This window comes from Neodiprion virginianus, chromosome 5 (genome assembly GCF_021901495.1).
Source record: "Neodiprion virginianus isolate iyNeoVirg1 chromosome 5, iyNeoVirg1.1, whole genome shotgun sequence".
Lineage (NCBI taxonomy): Eukaryota > Metazoa > Arthropoda > Insecta > Hymenoptera > Diprionidae > Neodiprion > Neodiprion virginianus.
Window position 1 is genome coordinate 21,622,324 of NC_060881.1, and position 19,561 is coordinate 21,641,884.

At 40.9% G+C, this 19,561-nt stretch overlaps 1 protein-coding gene across 1 annotated transcript; it reads left to right on the plus strand.

Moving 5' to 3' along the window:
• Window positions 1–4,520: 4,520 nt before the first annotated feature.
• LOC124304924 (facilitated trehalose transporter Tret1-like) lies at window positions 4,521–10,646 on the plus strand. The gene is made up of 2 exons (XM_046763729.1): window positions 4,521–5,270; window positions 8,170–10,646. Exons 1-2 carry the CDS (start codon window positions 5,081–5,083, stop codon window positions 9,510–9,512), a joined length of 1,533 nt encoding a protein of 510 aa, XP_046619685.1. The 5' UTR covers window positions 4,521–5,080; the 3' UTR covers window positions 9,513–10,646.
• The last annotated feature ends 8,915 nt before the right edge of the window (window positions 10,647–19,561 follow it).

Genomic DNA, 19,561 nt, shown 5'->3' on the forward strand with positions numbered 1-19,561 from the left:
AATGACGTATTTTCAACTATGCTCTTCGTTAGATTTGCGCATTTTAAGAATCCAAGCGTCTTCTCAACTGTCAAGTTCTTTCGTGACCGTTTCCAATCAGAATTATTTGCTTTTCGTTGATCTCTGGTACGATAAAAATTCTTTTTTTCTTCTCTCAGAATATATATATATACAAAAAAAAAAAAAAAAAAAAAAAAAACAGAAAAAAGAAACAAACACGCTTTCATCGTAAAACCAAAAGAAGATTGAATAGAAAATTTCTATTTTACAATAAAATAATCCAACGCTTTAGAGAAAAAAATTGCAATTTTCTGGAAATAATTCAGTCCGAAGAAAATTTCATCGAAGTTTCCTACGTAAATTATCAACGTAAAAAAGAAGCTGATTTCGCAATGAGTGACAATGGCCTGAACATTCAAATCAACTTGACAGTCAACTCACAATTCCACAGAAATTACGAGATTACACTTAAAAAATGAGAAATTCGTTTGTTTCTATTTAATTACCCACAATCAGTGATGACTATTGATCCAAAAACAAAAAAAGAAAAACAATTTCACAACATCTCAACTTTTCTAATTATACTTGGAGACTTTTGTCATCAATGTAGAAAAATTCTTACCGAAATAAAAAAAAAAATAATTACAATTCGACTGAATTCGTGAGACAAAGTAGTATTGACGAAAAAATTGAGAACTCATTTGTTTCTATTCAATTGAAGTTGAGCAGGGGTGATGATGGTCACAAAAAAACTATTTTCAAAAAAGTTGAACATATGGAGAAATGTTCCCCGTGTAGAAAAAAAATTATCACAATGCGCCTGCATTTATGAAACCGAGTAATGTTGACGAAAAATTGTAGATTGGTTCTGTTTAATCGAAGTTAATCAGGAGTGACGATGAAGGCAAAAAAATTATTTTCAATGAGATTTAACCCTTTTGAGTGACGTTGAATTTTTTCGATGATGTCAAAAATGTTCCACCTCTAAAAAAAAATAATTATAACGTGACCGAATCTGCATTTTCGATGTCAGACTATTCGAGATGCCCTTAAATCGTCTGCGCGTGTCGAATTAAAGTCTCCGCGTTGATGTCGAGTCTTTAATCGACGATTTGTAAGCCGGTTACGTACTCCTATACAGACCTACGTAAAACCAGACCTCGCACCGCGATTATTACGTACGATAATGATATTATATATACACATATATATGTGTATAAATTTATATAAACGCGCACTCGACACTCTTTGAATATGCGATCTGATAATACGATACGTAAAAATGAGTAAATATAATTTATACAGAGATTGAGAACGCAGCTCTTTACGGCCTGGAAACGGGGTCAAATTCCCTAAAGAGTTTCAGAAATGCAAACTATCACGTATGTTACGCGTACGGGTGATTCTGACAATTCCTAGTAAACGATTTGTAGCGTCGGTTTCACGACACTCGAAAATCATACAAATAATTTTTTCGCAAACGTAGAAATACTCGTCAGACTCGTTGTCAGTTTTGAGTAAAAAGACGATCTTCTTTTGCAGATCTCAAATTTCAATAATCTACGTCCATTTTGCTATACATGCTTTCGAGGTAATTTCAAAACTTGCGATTTGTCCGGTGAAATAAGATGATCTTATTTAATCTGCTGGAATTACCTGTTGAATGTGATAAAAATTGAAGAGTTAAACGGAAATTTTTTAAAATCTGAGTCTGAGAATTTTTGTGGAATTGCCCGTATGCGTGCGGGAAGGTTCGTACTTCGGATTTCCGGTTTCGCCGGCGGTTAAAACGCGGAAACTTATGGCCTGTAGGCAGTGATCGCAGGTCACGTATGACCTTCGAGCACAATGTTAAGAACTCGCGTTTGCGGGTCTGTCTCTATACCGTAACTATTATGTGTTACACTGTGCATACAGAAACTATTTATCGCGAGATACGTGACAGGACCGAAAACCGTGCGTAGATTCAAACCTTTATTAGCGATTTTCGAATTCCGTATTCTTGTTTTCTTTACCCGTCAGGTGATTTATATCGACTCTGATTTTTATCTCAGATTTTTCTCCACCTCTCTTGTTATTCAAGTGATTTTAAGAGGGGGAAAGAATTCGCGGGTAATAAAAATATTCGGCGAATAAAGAGAAGAAATAAAATAATCAATAAAATTGAACGATTAAACGATCGTCAATGTCTAAAGAAACTTTATAGATTAAACTATGGCGTGGTGGAAGATTAAAAAAAAAAAAATTCTTGCGGTTTGCCGTTATTTTCCAATCTGTTTGGCAATTTAATATTCCTCCTCCACTGTGAAACAAAAAATAACGACGCGAATGAAAATACAAAAAAACCGGTTCAATAACAAGTCGGTGTAAAGTAGAGTAATTGAATGGGAATTTATCGAGATCGCTTTATTTATATGCTTTAATCAGTGTGTTTAATCTATACACAGCGTTTATTATACGCGAAGAATTACACAACGCATCGTAACCTGCACGGTATGTGGGTATCATATAACACTGCGTATTTCACATTTGGCAATATCGTACAATATAAAGCTTCGCGCGTACGGTGTGAAAACGATAATTGTATACGTGCAGTATAAGTTGTCTCGTTACATAATGCATAATAAAAAAATTCTGTACACCGACTCGAGAACAAAATTCATTACTTTGCAATTGTGATTGCCCCATGAATACTTGGATTCTTTAGGTAATATTTTTAAGGAAGAAAATTAGAGGACCTGGAAAAGTTACATCAATACTCAATTGAAAATTGAATATAATCCACCCCCAATTTCTTTCGACTTCTGCTTTACTGGCGTCAATTATATACTCGTATGACGATTATTATTGATTGTAAGATGGAATCACTTCGTTCTCGTCTCTTCCTCGTGATTGTATACGATTTAATTTCATGCGTAAAATACAAAGTCGACATCGAAGAGACGAGAAGGAGACAAAGTGAAGCTAACAAGAAAGATAAATAAATATATTATAGGAGGAATCAAACAGCCGAAGATCGCTTAATCAGCACTTACCGTGATTGACCGGGCTGAATAATAATGAGAAACAATAAACACGAGAATGATAATGACGACGAGATAGATAAATGAATAAATAAGTAAAAAGCATGGAAAGATCGGTCGAACACGTTCGACATCACGTGAATGCCGGGGGATCGGAATGCAGTTCTGACATAACGATATGGTATTTAGATGAAGCCCGTTGTCGTTTAAACTACACACACTGGACGATGTGTGGTTATATTGCGCACGCATGGGTGACCGCAACATAATTGATGATCTGATGATAAAAGTGATCTCCGAACGATCGTATCACACACGTTACACACATCCACTGCATGCACACGTGCGCGTCTTCCTACGTCGTGCCTGCGTGTAATTATGACGAGAACACGGCTTAAAAAAAAAAAGAACGAGAGAAATAAGTGGTGAAAAAAATTTTACTGCAAAAACAAGTCGAAAAAATCTGATCTCCACCCACAACGATCGATCGGTATGCGAAATTAATGTTTATTTTTATCGAGTGAACAGGGCTCATCCGTCTGGACCGTTTGCTAACGATCATAGGTCAAAAGCGTTTGAAATCGGTTACAGAAATCGGTAAAGGAGGAAAATATCGATAATGCAAACCGGTTCAAATCTTTTTTACACTGAAATCCATCCGAATGGGAAGGATAATAAAATAGAATAATCGGAAGGCACAGAGATAATCAGATATGCATGGGAAATCGGTTGAAAATTCACGATCACGCACGTATTTAAAATCAAATATAGTGGAGTAAATATAAAAGATATAGAAGTGATCGCAATCGGGTCAAAGATAACTGCTTGCCGATCACAAAGTATAGCGATGTGAAAAATAGTTTAAATCGTGAGGCAAGATAGGTGCACAAAATCGGATGCCAATAGCAACGTATACAAAATGAATTACCGTGTTTGAGAAGAGGAGAGAGAAAGAAAGAGAGAGAGAGAGAAAAGAAAATATTGACCGCCATCACCTAAAGACAAATCGAGGTGCTAAAAATCGTGTGCCAATCAACCAACGTTAGCGGGCTAAGAGCGTAATAGAATAAGCAATAGAGAAATAGGTGTAACTGAGAAGTGAGACGGGTGTGAAAATGGGTTAATCAATAATACTGTAAGGATCGGTACTCGCGCCGATTCGTACATCCACTATTAAAATTCCGTTATCGACAGATATCTCGGACACTTAGATCGGAATGCGTGACCGTACCATCGGAGTGTGTTACGAAGTGTATCACGTGATCTAACGAACACCGGCTATAGGTGTGATGAACAATAAACACGTGGTTACTCGGTGCGTTCCGCATTTTTGCTGTTAAAGCGACCTGCAACAATAGATCGGCGATAAGAGCCACCTGGTCTCGTTGGCGAAGAGACTGTCGCGGATGTGGAATCGGCAGGGGGGGATATGGGAGGGCCCTGCGGTCGGTCAGGTACATACACAAGGAGCAATGTACACATTGCGCGATCGCCGTGCGGCGCTGCCGGAATGTCTGCGATTTATCGGTAAGACAGGGTGGGGGGCGGATCGGGCGAGGCTGTCGCGCACTCCACGGTTAGGGTCATCGCATGGTTCCGCGGGTCTCGACAATCGCGAGTCACCACCCCTCATCCCCCCCACCTCTTTCACCTATCACCACTCAATCGGCTTTAAAGGCTCGGTCGAACCCCAGATCGGTTCAGTTCGGCACCACGTGCCGGTAGCAGCCGCCAAATTCGGTTTTAAAATAAAAATAAAGTAAAAAAGAATCTTAACCCACGGAATCGAAAAGCCGATCGTCGAGTTACAACTGTGAACGTCAGATTTTTTCGTATAGAAATCTCTAGCAACGCTGTTGCCGATCTTTGGATAAAGATAGTTTATCAAAAATACCGGTCAACGACGTGTCGAGTTCGGTTACCGTCGAAGGTCAACGGAACGTACCCTCGAATCCAGAGAATATTCATACCGATCTTTTGCAGTTTCTCACTATTGCTGTGTCGATTACTTTCATTTATCGCTGATAAGAGAAGAAAACTAAGCACACGAACCAACCATGCATCTGAAGATATTTTCTTGCTGGAGGATCAGTACCGCGACTTCCGCGACTCCGGAAGATGATTCCGGGACTCCGAAGGCCGCAGGCAACCGAGACACGGATGCCAAAAAGCTGCAGGAAATGGAGAGCCAGGAAGTCCCGAGGGAACGCGGCAGTCAGTGGCTCCAGTTCACGGCAGCAGTAAGCGGTGAGTGTGAAAAAATGTTATACATCATTGGTGTTTCTGAAACCATCGACTAGCCAATGTGGATTAGAATAATTTTGTTGAACTTCCTCAAAAAGAGAGAGAGAGAGAAAAAAAACTTCACACAGTCCTTATCATTTTGAGAAAGAATAAATTCAGTTCCTGATTTTAAAAATCACGAACTCGGTTCGCCCTCGCTGCGCCAGCCTGAAGAACCTGTAAAAAAAACTGTAGAGCGTTCGCCTTGACTAGCGACAGTAGTCCGCAAAATGGAACGGGCATGATTGATCAGGTGCCCTTGGTGCGAGAAAGGCCGGTTGTCCGTATGTGGCGTTAAAAATTTGCGGATGTGGTTGCAGTAGAGCGGGTAAGCGAAAGAGCACCTAGACTATCTCCAAAACGAGCACCGAGCCCAGTCCGCATCCTCCAGTCCAGGAGGACCCGGCCATGGACTAAATCCTCAGCCTTCGGTGCACCTGCAGATTCCTAAATCAAGGATTGAACCGCTTTAGAGATCAGAGAGCAGAGTTTTTCCAATCGCGAGAATCACGCATAGCGTGAGACAAAGTATGGACATTGTCGCTTCTGCGCTAAGCTTGGCGCTAATAACCGGTAATTGTCGGAACGACTTCCTTTCCAGCCCGTCCACCTGATTTCACGCCATTACTCCAGAATTTAGGTACGGTGGAGTCACGCCACCACCTTCCTCTCTTTGTCGGAGACCCGGAGCTGAGAGTGTTAGAAAGCTGTCAGACAGAGTGTCTCCACAGTAATCTCAAGCCGAGTCGTCTCTGAAGTAATGCAAACGCATGTCCGATGAACCGGTTGAACCGTAATGAATTAATTGGCACAGGTGTGAAAACTGCAAGTGTAATTGCGGTGGCAGTTACGCGTTGGCATGAATGCGTGGCCGAGATATTCTAGCCAGCATGTTTGTACCGGTGACCCGATTTTCAGTCTGCCAGCTATGGGCAGCGGCTACAACCCGGTTGCGCAATCGGTTCCATGCCCAGTGTTCCGGTTCCGGGGTTTCTTGGGCTCGGACATCTTCCTGAAATATAAAAATTCGATTAGATACATCGCTTACAAATTCGTGTTTGCACTTCATCCGGAAGCCAAGAAACGTCGAGACACTCCGGGCTGAACCGAAGGACGTGCGTCACTGCCTTAATCGTTAAACGCCAGACGTGAATGGCACTAAAAGTACTCGCCAGACTTCCTTTAGCCTCGCGACGCGTCGAGGGTTCGAATAATGCAAATCATTGCGAGTTCGAAACATTAATCGATTATTGAAATCGGTTCATTTCACGACATCAAAAAATTGTACAGGATCTTAATCTGAAAAAAGCTGAAAGTGTTATGTATAATAGCCGTGGCAAACAACTTGCACTGATTCCAGTCTATAAATTGACCCGTTTAACGGCTCCTTCTTTCTTATGCGCTGTCTGAATAGAGGAGGCGAAAACCTGCGGCTTTCGAATCGGTATAAAGACAATCGTGATCGTCGGAGGTTACGGCCGTTGTTATTACGGAATATCATCATTATCATTATTATTACAGTGTAAATATACACAGCGCATACATAAAACGCAGCGCACTTTAGGCGCTTTCTCTTATAACCAAGACGGAAATTACTCGGTGAAAATGAATGCCATTTAATCCTCCCAACTTCCGATTGACCGATTCAACCAAAACAAAGAACTAAAATCAACTTGCGGCGGCTTTAAGCCCGCCGACAATCAGCGCCGGTTGGGATTCCCATTTTGTTAGTTTTAGATGAAAAAAAAAACAAATAAAAAAACTGATAGGTGGTACATCGATAGCACAATAGTCGACTAGCTACTGCAGCCCATTCTTCACAGAAAATCATGTCGGTGCAAAGCGATGCCAATCAGCAGTTGCGCAACCCGTTTTTAGCGCAGTCGTGAAGGGCATTCATCTGCTTCACGTTCATGATGAGCACTTACATTCGTGACATGCATACAGGTGTTACGTAATCTTCAGAAAATGCAGCTTGCCCTCTTCGCTGTGTGGTTAACCTAGCAATTATCAATTATTTTACAATGTAGACCATGCAGTGTCACGCGAATCATGAAAAAGGCGTCTAGTTGTTTGTTTGGAAGTCCAGTATGTTTTATGTTCTTAATTGTGTCGTTGCAGTTCCAGATTTGAATCACCATTTCAAATTTAATAATTTATATTTCAATTTCGGATATATGATTATCGAATGAGCTTCCAATGTTGGATAACTACTACGACGGTATGCTGTCATGCTTCAAAATCTACTTCAAAGTTTTTAGTAGTTATTCATACCTTTCAAAACCGCTCTTCATCGTCTTCTGTATCCTGTTTTCAATTCATCATTTACTGATTTCGAAGTAGAACTCTAGAATATTCTTCTTCCTCTTCTGCTTCTTCTTAACCATTGTTTCCTTGTTTGTTGGAACAATCCACGAAGTTTATTTTTTTAAACTATCACACTTTAAAAATCAATATGTCAAACAGCTCACTTTCAGATTCACTTCATACTAGTTGTTTTCAGCGTTTTACACCTTTAAAAAATATACTGCATCTTCTTTTTCAACAATTTACAAATTTTGAACCAAATCTAAACTGGTGTAACCTCAGCCGAGAAATGTGCTTTTTTCATTACTTCTTAATCATTATTTTAGAACAGTATTCTGTTCCAAACTGTCACATAAGTGTAAAAAATATTCAATTCTTCACCTTTTTTCTTCGTCTTTTCTGCAACTTTGAGTAACTTTTTTGACCTTCTTCACTAAACTAACAATCTACACCAGGACAAACATCATTCAAAATCAGGTATCCATTTTTAACGTAAGTTCTCTTCATCACCCTCTTCAAACGATCCCTAAGATCTTATTATATGTTCTGGTTCCAGCTTGCTTAGGAGTGATGGCATGCGGAGGTCACCTTGGCTGGACGTCACCAGCACTACCATACCTTACGGGCCCGGACTCCGAGTTCCCAGTGACTAAGGGTGAGGGCGCCTGGGTAGCATCGTTGTACACCCTCGGCGGAATTCTGGCCTCATTCATAAGTGGAGCGTGCGTCGATCGCCTGGGCCGAAAGTTCTCCCTGTTGGCATTCGCGCTTCCGCAACTAGCCGGTTGGGGTCTGGTGGTGGCCGCGAAGAGCGTGATAACCTTGTACGTGGCCCGTTTCGTCGCGGGCATCGGTCACGGCGGTATTTACAACGTGGCTGTGATATACCTTGGCGAAATAGCGGACAAAAACATCCGTGGTGCGCTGGGAACGTTCCTGAAGATGTCGACGAACGTTGGAACTCTCTTCGTCACAGCGGTCGGCGCCTACCTCCCCTACTGGCAGCTGAACCTGGTCTCGATGGTCGTCCCGCTGACCTTCGTAGCAACCTTCGTCTTCATGCCCGAGACCCCGTACTTCTTCCTCATAAAGGGCCGAGACGCGGAGGCCGAGCGCGCCCTCATGCGGCTGCGTCGAGTAGTCAAGCCCGAGAGCGTTCGCGCAGACGTAGCGTCCATGAAAGAGGCTGTGATCGAGGGTCAGCGATCGACCCGCAACGCGCTCTTCGAGCTCGTTGGGACTCGCGGGAACCGTCGCGCCCTCTTGATCCTCTTGGGCCTCAAGGCCACGCAGCAGTTCTCCGGTCACATGGCGATCGTCGCTTACACGCAGGAGATATTCAGCCACAGTGGCTCGTCACTCGCGCCGAGTGAGGCCGTCATCGTCCTCGGGGGGGCGCAGCTGGTCGCCGGCGTAATAGCAGCCGGTCTGGTCGACCGACTGGGACGGCGACCGTTGATGATGGCATCGGGCATCACCGCGGCGCTGGCGCTCGGAGTTGAGGGTCTTTTCTTCTACTTGAAGTACGAGGCCCAAGCGGACGTATCGTCGTTCACTTGGCTGCCGATAGTGGCGCTGATCACCTACGAGGTTATGGTCGCCCTCGGTATCGGAACGCTGCCGTACGTCCTGCTCGGAGAGCTGTTTCCCACGAACGTCAAGGGCCCCGCGGTCGCATGTGGGATAATCGTGGGCTCGTTCTTCGCCTTCATCGTAGGGCTTGGATACCAGTCGCTGAATTCGGTTGCCGGAATCCACACGACATTCTGGATATTCTCCGTATGCTGTGCGGCCGGCACGCTCTTCGTGTTCTGGATATCGCCCGAGACCAAGGGCAAGACCCTTGAGGAAATTCAGAGGGAGCTCAATCCCCCCGCGAAGATCCTTCCTGGGCCTTGAAAACGCAAGCGGAGCAGCCCGATGGAGATGATCTCGCGAGCTCGCGCACCCCGAAGTGTTTTCCACGCGTCAGGTACTTCTGGGGTGGGTGAGTAGAATGCGGCCTTACTTTCTCGACAACTGTCCTTCGGGATTAATTCGAGGGCCGATTTAGGGCACGGAGAAATCGATGACGAGGCGGATACCGAAGACTGACGATTGTGGATCCCGTAGATCGTCGACCTCGCCGAGAGGATTAACTTCCCAGATCTAGTCTTTGTTCCCAAATAATTAGTTTTTCATTTGTCATTTTTCATCTTTCGGCACGATGCTTGTGCTTCGATTTGGATGATAGTGGAACAGTTTTCTTCTCCCTACTTACAAGAAAAGACTTTTATTCATTGAGAAGACCATTCCGAGCTATTTCAATGCTGTTCCATGACTCGTTCTGTTTCGAAACACCATGTTCCAGCAGTAAATCAAGATAAAGACAGCATTCGCTATTCTTATCACATTCTTTTGTTTCTTTCGATGCATTTCCGGAAGAAGAGCTTTACTGTTATCTTCTCACTGTCGCTTTTTGACTCGACCCACGATTCTGCCGAGTCTTTTCATACAATTCTTCTACGTAACGTGCTTTTAATAATCACGTATTATTTGAGGGTGCGTACTTTTCATTGTACAGCTCAACGTGATGTTTGTTTTTTCGTTGCTAGTACAGCCGAAGTCGAAGTTGATGTTGAAGTTGAAAAAGTCAAGGTCAAGTTTGTCAGCACAGGAAGTTTTCTTCAGTGCAATGCTTTTTCTGGCACAGGCTGCAGAATGAAAAATGCACTTCTATCGAATTATTACTTCTAGAAAATATTTCTCCTTCCATATTGTTAAAACTGAAAGTAAATTTGTAAAATCGAAGGAACGAATAATAAGGGTAAGCAGAATGGCTTCTGGTTGAATACAATCAAGGCTACTTGAGAAATACGCATGTTGTGCGTAAACGGATATTACGATCGTTTCAAATATGAATTTGAAAAGTGTAATTTTATTAGTAATTGATAAAAATATTCTACGACTTTAGCGTATTACACACATATGAAAATTATGTAAAAAAAAACTACGAAATTGGTTTTATGCAGATAATAAACTGTTGAGATGTTAGATTGCGTTTGCTTTAAATTCCTTACTCACTTCCTTTTTCAAATTCCTTCACCTTTCGTCAGTTTTTTTTCTTTCTCTTCTTTTCTATCCAGTTAGTTTAATTACTTAGTCGAAAAAAAAACAACCGATTTCCACAACCGAACCTTACCTTGTCAGTATTCTATGTACAATTACGATCGTAACGGTCCAATAGAGAGGTCGGGTATATACGTACTTCCGGTAGCGTGGGACATCCGCAATAGCCAGCTTAGCCTCGACGTCACGTCGCGACGTCGTCACCTAGTGATAGAATAATGTGACCTATATATATATATCGATTTCGTATTATGTACATCTATTCGTTATTGTTGATCACATCATGCGTTAATAGCTTCGATGGCAAAAAAAAAAAAAAGAGGAACAAAGCGAGTTGAATTAATCAATAGATTACTTAAAGATCGATATCGATTATTGAATAATTTGTATCCCTCTCTCGTTTAATTGCTCCAATGCTTGTATTGCACCGTATAATTTCCTGCATTGTCGTTCGTTTGGCCGTGTAGGCAGTCGACAATTAAAAAAAAAAAATAGAAAGAAAAAACGATTTCACCGTGTTCCCTTTCCGTTTCACGCAGACCTAATAGACTTATTTACTTCTTGTTAACCGAACGGTCAATACAATCAGGTTATACTTCCGCGGATGTATTAATTAATAGAGTAGGTATAAGCAAAGTCACAGCGTCACGATCGTCGCCATGACGTGGGTGAAATATTAATCGTAGCGAGAAAAGGTAATAAGTAAAGAACGAAGTAGCTGTGAAAAAGCGAGAAGAAAGGAGTATTTTAGGCACGTAAAATATAGCCTGAACCTTGGCGCAGTTGCAAGGAACGTAGGAAGAAGCAAAAAGGACCAGAAGGGAGTAACAACAGCGACGAGGAGAGAGGGTGGCTTGGCTTGATAAAACAAAGGAATCAAATCTCGCCTCCCTCTTAGAGCGGTTGCAGCGTATGTACGTTTGCCAGGACGTGTAACCTCATTGGGTCTCTGGTCAGCGCTGTCTCTAATTCATTAAAGGCCGGCATACGCACACGCGGCTTTGTCGACGTATTAAATGGGTGAGAAAACACCCGGGCGGTATGGAACGGAACAGAAAGGAACGAAACGGAACGGTGTAATGAATAAGGAAATGAATAAAACGGATTAGCTCACCCTGCGGGTCCGTGTCGAGGCTGCTTGCGGATGCCGGGAACTCCTCCAAATCCGATAAAGAAGCCCCGCTGAATCTGCAAAAATTGTTGCTGGGCATCGTTGCATTTTTCGTTATTTACACGTGGTCGAGTATCGTGGACGAGTGGTAAATAAGGATACCTACTTCTTTGGTACGTCTTACAGGACGTCGTTGATTAGGTCACTCCTTGATTCGACGCCTTCTTCGTCATCTTCTTTCTCGTTAACTTGCTTTTTTGCTCTGCGAATTAACGCGACGTGGAATTCCAATAATGCGGCACGGTGAAAAGGATCTTCTTCTCCGTGAAAAAAAAAACTTGGTAATAACCACCAAGGACTGACTCAAGAGAATGTGGAATAACACTAATTATTATAATGGGTTATGGTGAAGAAATCGATTTTTACCGTTTCTTCAACGTCTTCTTTAAAGAAAGAACTCGAAGAGAATCGATGATACCAGTGATGAAGAATGCAGAAACAGAGATCAACCACAAAGTAGTTTTGCTCGTTTCCACAACTCTTGATATCTTCTTCCGCTTGTATTTCATCATCATCTCTTACATCGCCCGCGTTGACGTCTATCGAAGAAAACTTTTTAGAAGATTACTTACACGGTTCTTCAATCGCGCATCAATTCGGTACGTAAAACAGTAATCGATTGTCCACTTCATCCCGATGGAGTCTTTTCAAAGATTTCTTATTCTTCGTCCTTTGTAAATCTGACCAACCAAACTAAGAACATTGTCGATAAAAATCGTCAATACGTATCGCGATCGACGATCTTGAACGGTGTCCGAACGGACACTACCGGATTTCTTAATATCGCTGGACCACCACTTCGGTTACCGTTGCATGTATAAATACCGATCATACATATCTATCGCACGTAATTATCCGACCAAGCAGGCAAGGCGAACGAATAAATAAATGATAAACAGGCAAATGAATATGAGGAAACAATTGAGGTAATTGACAGCGTGTTATGTTTACGTGTATTCGTACCGTAATTGATCAGGAGGACCGCGGGGCAAGGAAACTAGTCTTGCGTTAACTGTGCCGAAGACCTTGGCGTGATCCGTTGTCTTGCCACGATCGTGAAAAAACTTCACAAGATCACAAGTACCAGAAAATCCTTGGGTAGGTATTAAATTTATCAGGTGATAAACAAATGAAACGAACGAATAATCTTCTTACTCCCGCACAAATTCTGTTCTAATTTTGCTAAATTTTGCTCGTCCTCGTTCCACAGCTCTGGAAAAATCGGTAACTCGTGCGGGTGAAGTTGTGTCAAAAAACTTCAAAGAAAAATATTATCACTATATTCTGTTACTATTTCTCGCTAGTAAATAGCCTATTTCTCCTCCCTGATGCATAATCACACGTGTCTAGATACACGAAGAGGCTGGATCTGATTGAGCCAGTCATCGAGGGATGCTTCGGATCCCAAACAGAGTGGGTTAAACGTACGAGTAATACTTATGTGTGCGTCTATATACTCGAGATTCATGATGCAAATCGTTGAATTTCGTTCTTCACGTGGTAAAGAAATATATTTATTCACATTGCCGTCCTTTTCTCATGCACCGTATAGAATATAGTATGTATATGTATAAGGGTACGCGTTAGAGGATGTGATTTACGACCCATCGCACGATTGTTATTACATATGTATACTGTATAGGTATACCGGCATTATATATCCACAGATATATTCTCTGTGTATTATAAGGGATATCATTATACCTTCTGCCTGTCAATAAAATCTGCGTCAGCTATTGTGCATATAGGGAGAAGCGGTCTGAAAGTCGAGGAAACAGTAAAAAAAAAAAAACACGAAGTAGAGAAAGGAGAATGAAATATCCTACCAAATACGAAGAAAGTGGAAAAACTGAGAAACACAAGAACCAGAAAATCAGACGTCAGGCTAATAAACCAAGGACATTTTTATTTGTTTTACCGCAGAAAATTTTGTTCATGTATTGAAAAACTTGTAATTCGGTGAAAAGTGTTTTTTTTCATACGTTACTGAAAGAATGTATAATTTCAGTAAAATCTGAATTTTGAAGCACGGTCGTTGTAATTGTAATAAGTAAATAGAGTCCCCCTGATGAATATTCAAATTTCTCGGAATCGGAGTATAAAGATCAATTTTCTTTCATTATTTTTTATAATCGTTAGTAATTTTTTTTCAAACAACGCGTGATTTGGGTAAAATGAGGCTTTGATCACTGAAGAATTTATAAAATTTCTCGTCCCCTTAAACCGTGGTTTCAAAGAATTCATGCCCACGAAAGCGAGAAAGCATAAGAATGGATAAGAAGTCGTATTTCATAAATTTTTTCCAAATCACTTCTTCATCAATTATTTATTTATTTTTTTTTCTCATTCCTTCTCTACTTCTTCCCTATCGTTCTCACGATCCTCGATCTCACATCACGCATTCGTATACACCCATATAAATACTTATTTTTCGGGGTGGGTTTGTATAATACATTATTCTGTCATTTTACGAGGTACTTGAAGCCGGAGAATCAACGCGCCCGAGAGTCTCTTGATGTATAAAATAAATACACTGCTGTAGTATCCTCGAAGTAGGTAGGATAGGATAGGATAGGATAGGTGTTTCATATATCTAAGGACAGCTAATTTCATCTTTCCTTTTTACGATCCACCAGTGAGACGCGTGTGTGTACGACAAGTTGACACACGCACACACACACACATTACATAACCGCGCCTCGCGTTATGAGGCATGTAAACCTATCGCCGCCGGCGTCGTTAAATTCTTTTTCACCCCGAGCCGGGGGTTGAAATGTCATCGCGCCTCCAACGCCGCTCGTATAACGCTCTTTAACCGGGTGTTAAGAGATCATCCTTCAGTTTGACTGACCGCCGGGGTGACCAACGTACAAGGTACGTACGTACATCCATCCGTATACGTTTATGGTCGTGTACGTGACGCGTGAAATCCGGGAGTAACAAACTAGCCCTCCTAAACCCTCGACTAAGCCTCGATTCCTTACGATACGCTGCTCAAAAAGTACGCGGACAACCCTTAATTCTCCTTTACTCTGCTTCTTTATTCCCTAATTACGCCTCGTACAAATTTCCGGTGAACGTATACTGGCCAATAAATCTAACGAATCACCAGCGTCCAACGCAATTAGTCTATGCGTGTGATGAGAATATCACTTTGATCGAAAACGAGCGTTCACACTCTTATTCGACTTACATAGCACTTGGCTGGAGAAGCGCGGAACGGTTAGTCCAAATTCTTTCGCCAAATTGGAATGTTGCGGCAAGTGATGAGACAAGATTTTGACCGAACGAGATTTTTTTAAGACTCGTCGCTCGATGCCGGAAATTAGACAGCCGAAGCCATACGTTAAGTATTGCTACCGATTCAAAAATAGGTAAAACTCAAAGTTGCACGCGAAAAAATGGGTGAAACGATCACTCGGGTGCTTCTTCAAAAGTTTTTCAGGGTTATTTTCTTTTTTTTCTCATATTATATCATTTTTTTTTTTTTTTTTAACAACCTTTGCTTTGCAACTTCTTCTTATTAATCTTCGTTTTCATATGTAAATTGATCACCTATCGTAATAACTTTTATATTTTGGGTATACTCTCTTTGCGAGAGGATATTTATGCCCGGCGATCTTTATAAATAAATTACAGGAATTCGTAATATTATGTCGGGAATTTTCTGTAAAATTCAGAACCGGATCCCAGAAGATGTGCAATCGAAGCTACTTTTAATATTGCTACGTATTAAAAAAATATAGCTTTAGTTGTATATTTGCTGAGTGTCGAATTCCACAGAAAAAGTTCTGGTTAATGTTATGAATATCCGTGATACGCAAAAAAAAAAAAAAAAAAAATCACGTTTTTAATAAAACACCTGCGTTTCATCGTTTAGCCCCTATTATTCTACATTACGTGTACGGCGTTGAGGAATATGGAATAAATTGCAAGGAGCGGTACTTTATAAATATGGAATAAAAGAAAGCTGCAAAAAAATTAGGGATAAAGAGAAACTAGAAATGAGAAATCGGAGAAACAGAGAAGAAGAATTAGCTTCAGGATCGGGGGATGAGAAATCGCTCGGGGGGAGCTGCTGCAAGTTTCTTTCCCGATGCGTGCCGGCGTGTGTGTTTACTCTGGAAGTTTGACAATTTACTTGATTGCGCGCGACCCGTTATATGCCAGGAAGGGGGTGGAAGCGGTTGTACGGGCCAATCTCTTCGTCCTCGCTGCCCCTGCTTTCTCTTTTACTTTCTCTCTCTCTCTCTCTCGCTTTTGCTCGTCGAGATCTTATTCGGTATCTCTCACGTCACTGTGGAAGATCCTCAAGCCCATTTCCACCCCCGCCCACTTATTAGTTGACCAAAAGTTAGCCGAAAGCAGATAAAAAGTAAAAAAAAAAAACAAAAAAGAAAAGTCTGGTCGTGGCGGTTTTTTTTCTTTCGTTTGTTTTGGTTAACTTCGTTTTGTCGTGATCTGCTTCATGCCTTCCAACTCTTTCTTTTTCGGCGGTGAAAGAGGGCGAGGAAAATCGTAATAAGTACCCCGTAAATAAAAAGTCGAGTTCCTACTGGTTTGAATTATATTGATTTAGATCACAAGGGTTTTTTTTTTTTTTTTCTACGTAGAACTGACGACATTTTGAATATGATCGATTCTGTTGTTGTAGCGTTATTCAAATGACAACGTCGAGAAAAAGAATTGATACTATCTAGAGAACGCGTGAGCAGATTTTTATGATTTTTGTCTCAATCATCAAAGCAACGTTTTTTATCCTCGATCGATTAAATTTGAGAAAATGAATAAATTGAAAAAAAGCAATATTTAATTCGTGACTGCTTTGTGGCCCTGAAATGCATTCGAACGGGAAGATCTAAGGCTGGTTAGTCACGGTTGGACTTATTGACTACTTCTTTCGCCTGTGTGTGCTATTATTATTAACGGAAGGAAAAATCAGGCATCGTCTGATTTTAGACCTCGAGTCGACTTGATTTTTCCCAATTGTTAGTAATTATCAAATCCGAAATCGCTTCTGCACTTTTGCCAATAAAATCACCACTTTTTTTTAACAATAATAAACGATTTGTAAACTGAAATGAGGCGGACGCTGAGTTGTGACGCACAAGGATCCGAAGAAATTTTGAGAATTTCCAAAACTGATCGAAAAGTATCGTTTCGGAGCCAATTATGCCGCATATCGTGCAACTGTGCAAGTTCACAGTTCGAAATTAAATTCTGCATTCCTGACTAACCGTATAAAAAATCAGAAATCGATTTATTTCACACTATACGTCGATTCTTCGTTAGTTTTATTACCTTCTATCAAATCCCAAATAGCTAGGCGTCTGGATTTAGAAATTTTAACCCTACTTACACAGAAATCTGATTCCACCAGCAAATATAGAGTTTTTCAAAAAAGTTTAATTCTCTTGTTTCAAACTCTACTTGTGCTCAGTACACAGTCAATGCTCAAGCTCGTCGGACACGCTTATTGCCAACCTTCTATATGTATCATCACATCGGTTGATTATAAATATTCATAGCTTTGAAAGAAAAAAAAAAAAAAATTAGAAGAGGAAGCAAAGAAAGTTTCGCAAAGTAAAAAATTTTAATCGACAAGTGCTGACAAGTTTAAAACTTGGAATCACGTTGTTCAAATTATCACGTCGAAAATTGTAATGAATTTCTCAGAAATCTTCGCTCGTGCTTCACCGAGCTTTATGAAAATTCTATTATCATACTGTTATTGTTATCAGTATTTACCATTTGAACGAAGAGCCGGCGCGGGGTGTGACAGCCCCATTACCAAATGCTAATATAAGAATGCTCCTCCTTTTCTCCTCGGATTGCCTCATCGCACTACCCCAACGTCCAGCACTGCCCCCGTTGTAGAAACAGAGAATCTCGAGACATCTGGACGCGGTATGATGATAAGAAAATAACGTGCGAGTGTGTAATTATCAAGTTTAAATAATACACACACACACACACACAGGCGTCTTGAGATTCTTTGATATCGTATTTAATTCAGATTTTCGATTAATCTTCGCGGACTTTTCTTCACAGATCGGAATTTGAGGAAAGAAGATAGATGAAGAATCGAGACTCGAGTCGATTCGCGAAATTAGGGAGGAAAAAAATAGTTTGAAAGGAATTGAAAAAAAGAAGAAACGGCGAGGAGGATAATTTCGTATGCATGAAAAGGGAGAGTTGTGGATTGGATTTCTTCTCTGTTGTTGTTGTGTAGTGTTGTTTTTTTTTTCACAGCCGGTATTATTCTCGTGCGAATTGAACATTTGTAATTATCACTGTTTTCTGGTTTCGCTTTACATGCGTTACATTGGCTTGTCGAATAAAAATGTGATCAATAAATGCTAACGAATCGTTGATTAGGAAAGACATCCGGGAGAGAAGAAAAAGAATTTGATCAACGACTAACACAGTTCGTTTATTTCCTGTGCGTCAATTGTTCCCGGCACTTTTTTCATAACCCCTGCGAAGCTGTCGTTAACTGACTAATTAATCAAGACCGTCTTGCAATTCACGTTATAGAATAATAGACAGCAGATAAAGGACACAAAGAACACATTGTGCTAATTAAAAAAAATATGGTAAGTTCAACCCTTAGCACGGTTGCAAAGAGTTGTTTAATAAAATGTGAACTTCATTTATAAATGAGAGATATTTCCGAATCTAACCTACGCCGATTTATTCACTACTTACAGAGGACTGCTCAGCTCGTTAAACTGATGAGGTCGACTCTTCGTCCGTTTGCAGGTACTCCAAGAGCCTCGGCCTTTGTTGTAGCCACGGAGAGTCGAAAGGATTTGCAAATGCAGCCATTCGAAGATGGTGAGTCTTCGAATCTTCGTCCGTACCTGAAAAAGTACTCAAATTGTCACAGAATTAATAGTGAAAGTGATTCGTGTTACTGTATTTTTTCTCTTGGTCCTCTTGGACAGTGGAAGACCGAGGTATGGTGTCCTTGTCGAAACTCGAGACCATTTGCTGCGGACGATTGAAAGTGGAATCTGGAATTGGAGGTAAAAGATAATTCATTTTTTGTAACATTAATCTGAGGATTTTAGACCAAGATGGTTACAATGAAGAAGACAGTGAGAGAGGATATGAATTTGGAATGTGCGAATAGAAATTGAGTGACGAAGATGAAGATGAAAACGAAGGAGGTAAAGATCATGAATATATTGAAGAATATTTTTAAAAAGTTATCGACGAAGACGACGCAGATTGCCATGACCATCGAGAAAATGGAGATGCGGACGAAGAAGCTGAAAGTCATAAACATGTTGACGAAGATGGTGAAGGTACAGAATATTCACGTAAGCTATTCGTGAAGATGAAGAAAATAGTCGTAACCACGGATAAGATAAAGAAGGTGAACCGGAGGAGAAAGATGAAGATGAAAATGGAAGTGTAAAGAGAACGCAGAAGAAGGTAGTCAAATAATGACACCTCCGAAGAATTCACGTTAACTCTACATAACGGCAATTTTAAAATCGTATCTCTAAAGTTGTGAATCTGAAAACGTTTTTTTCAGAGAACTTGTTCTTAGAAAAGACGAAGAAATGTTTTCCTACATTCCCTTTTCACTAGTTCATCATTTCCACTCATTAACTCGTAAATACAGCTTTCAGGATTCAGACCTTGATCCGAATCCTAGAAT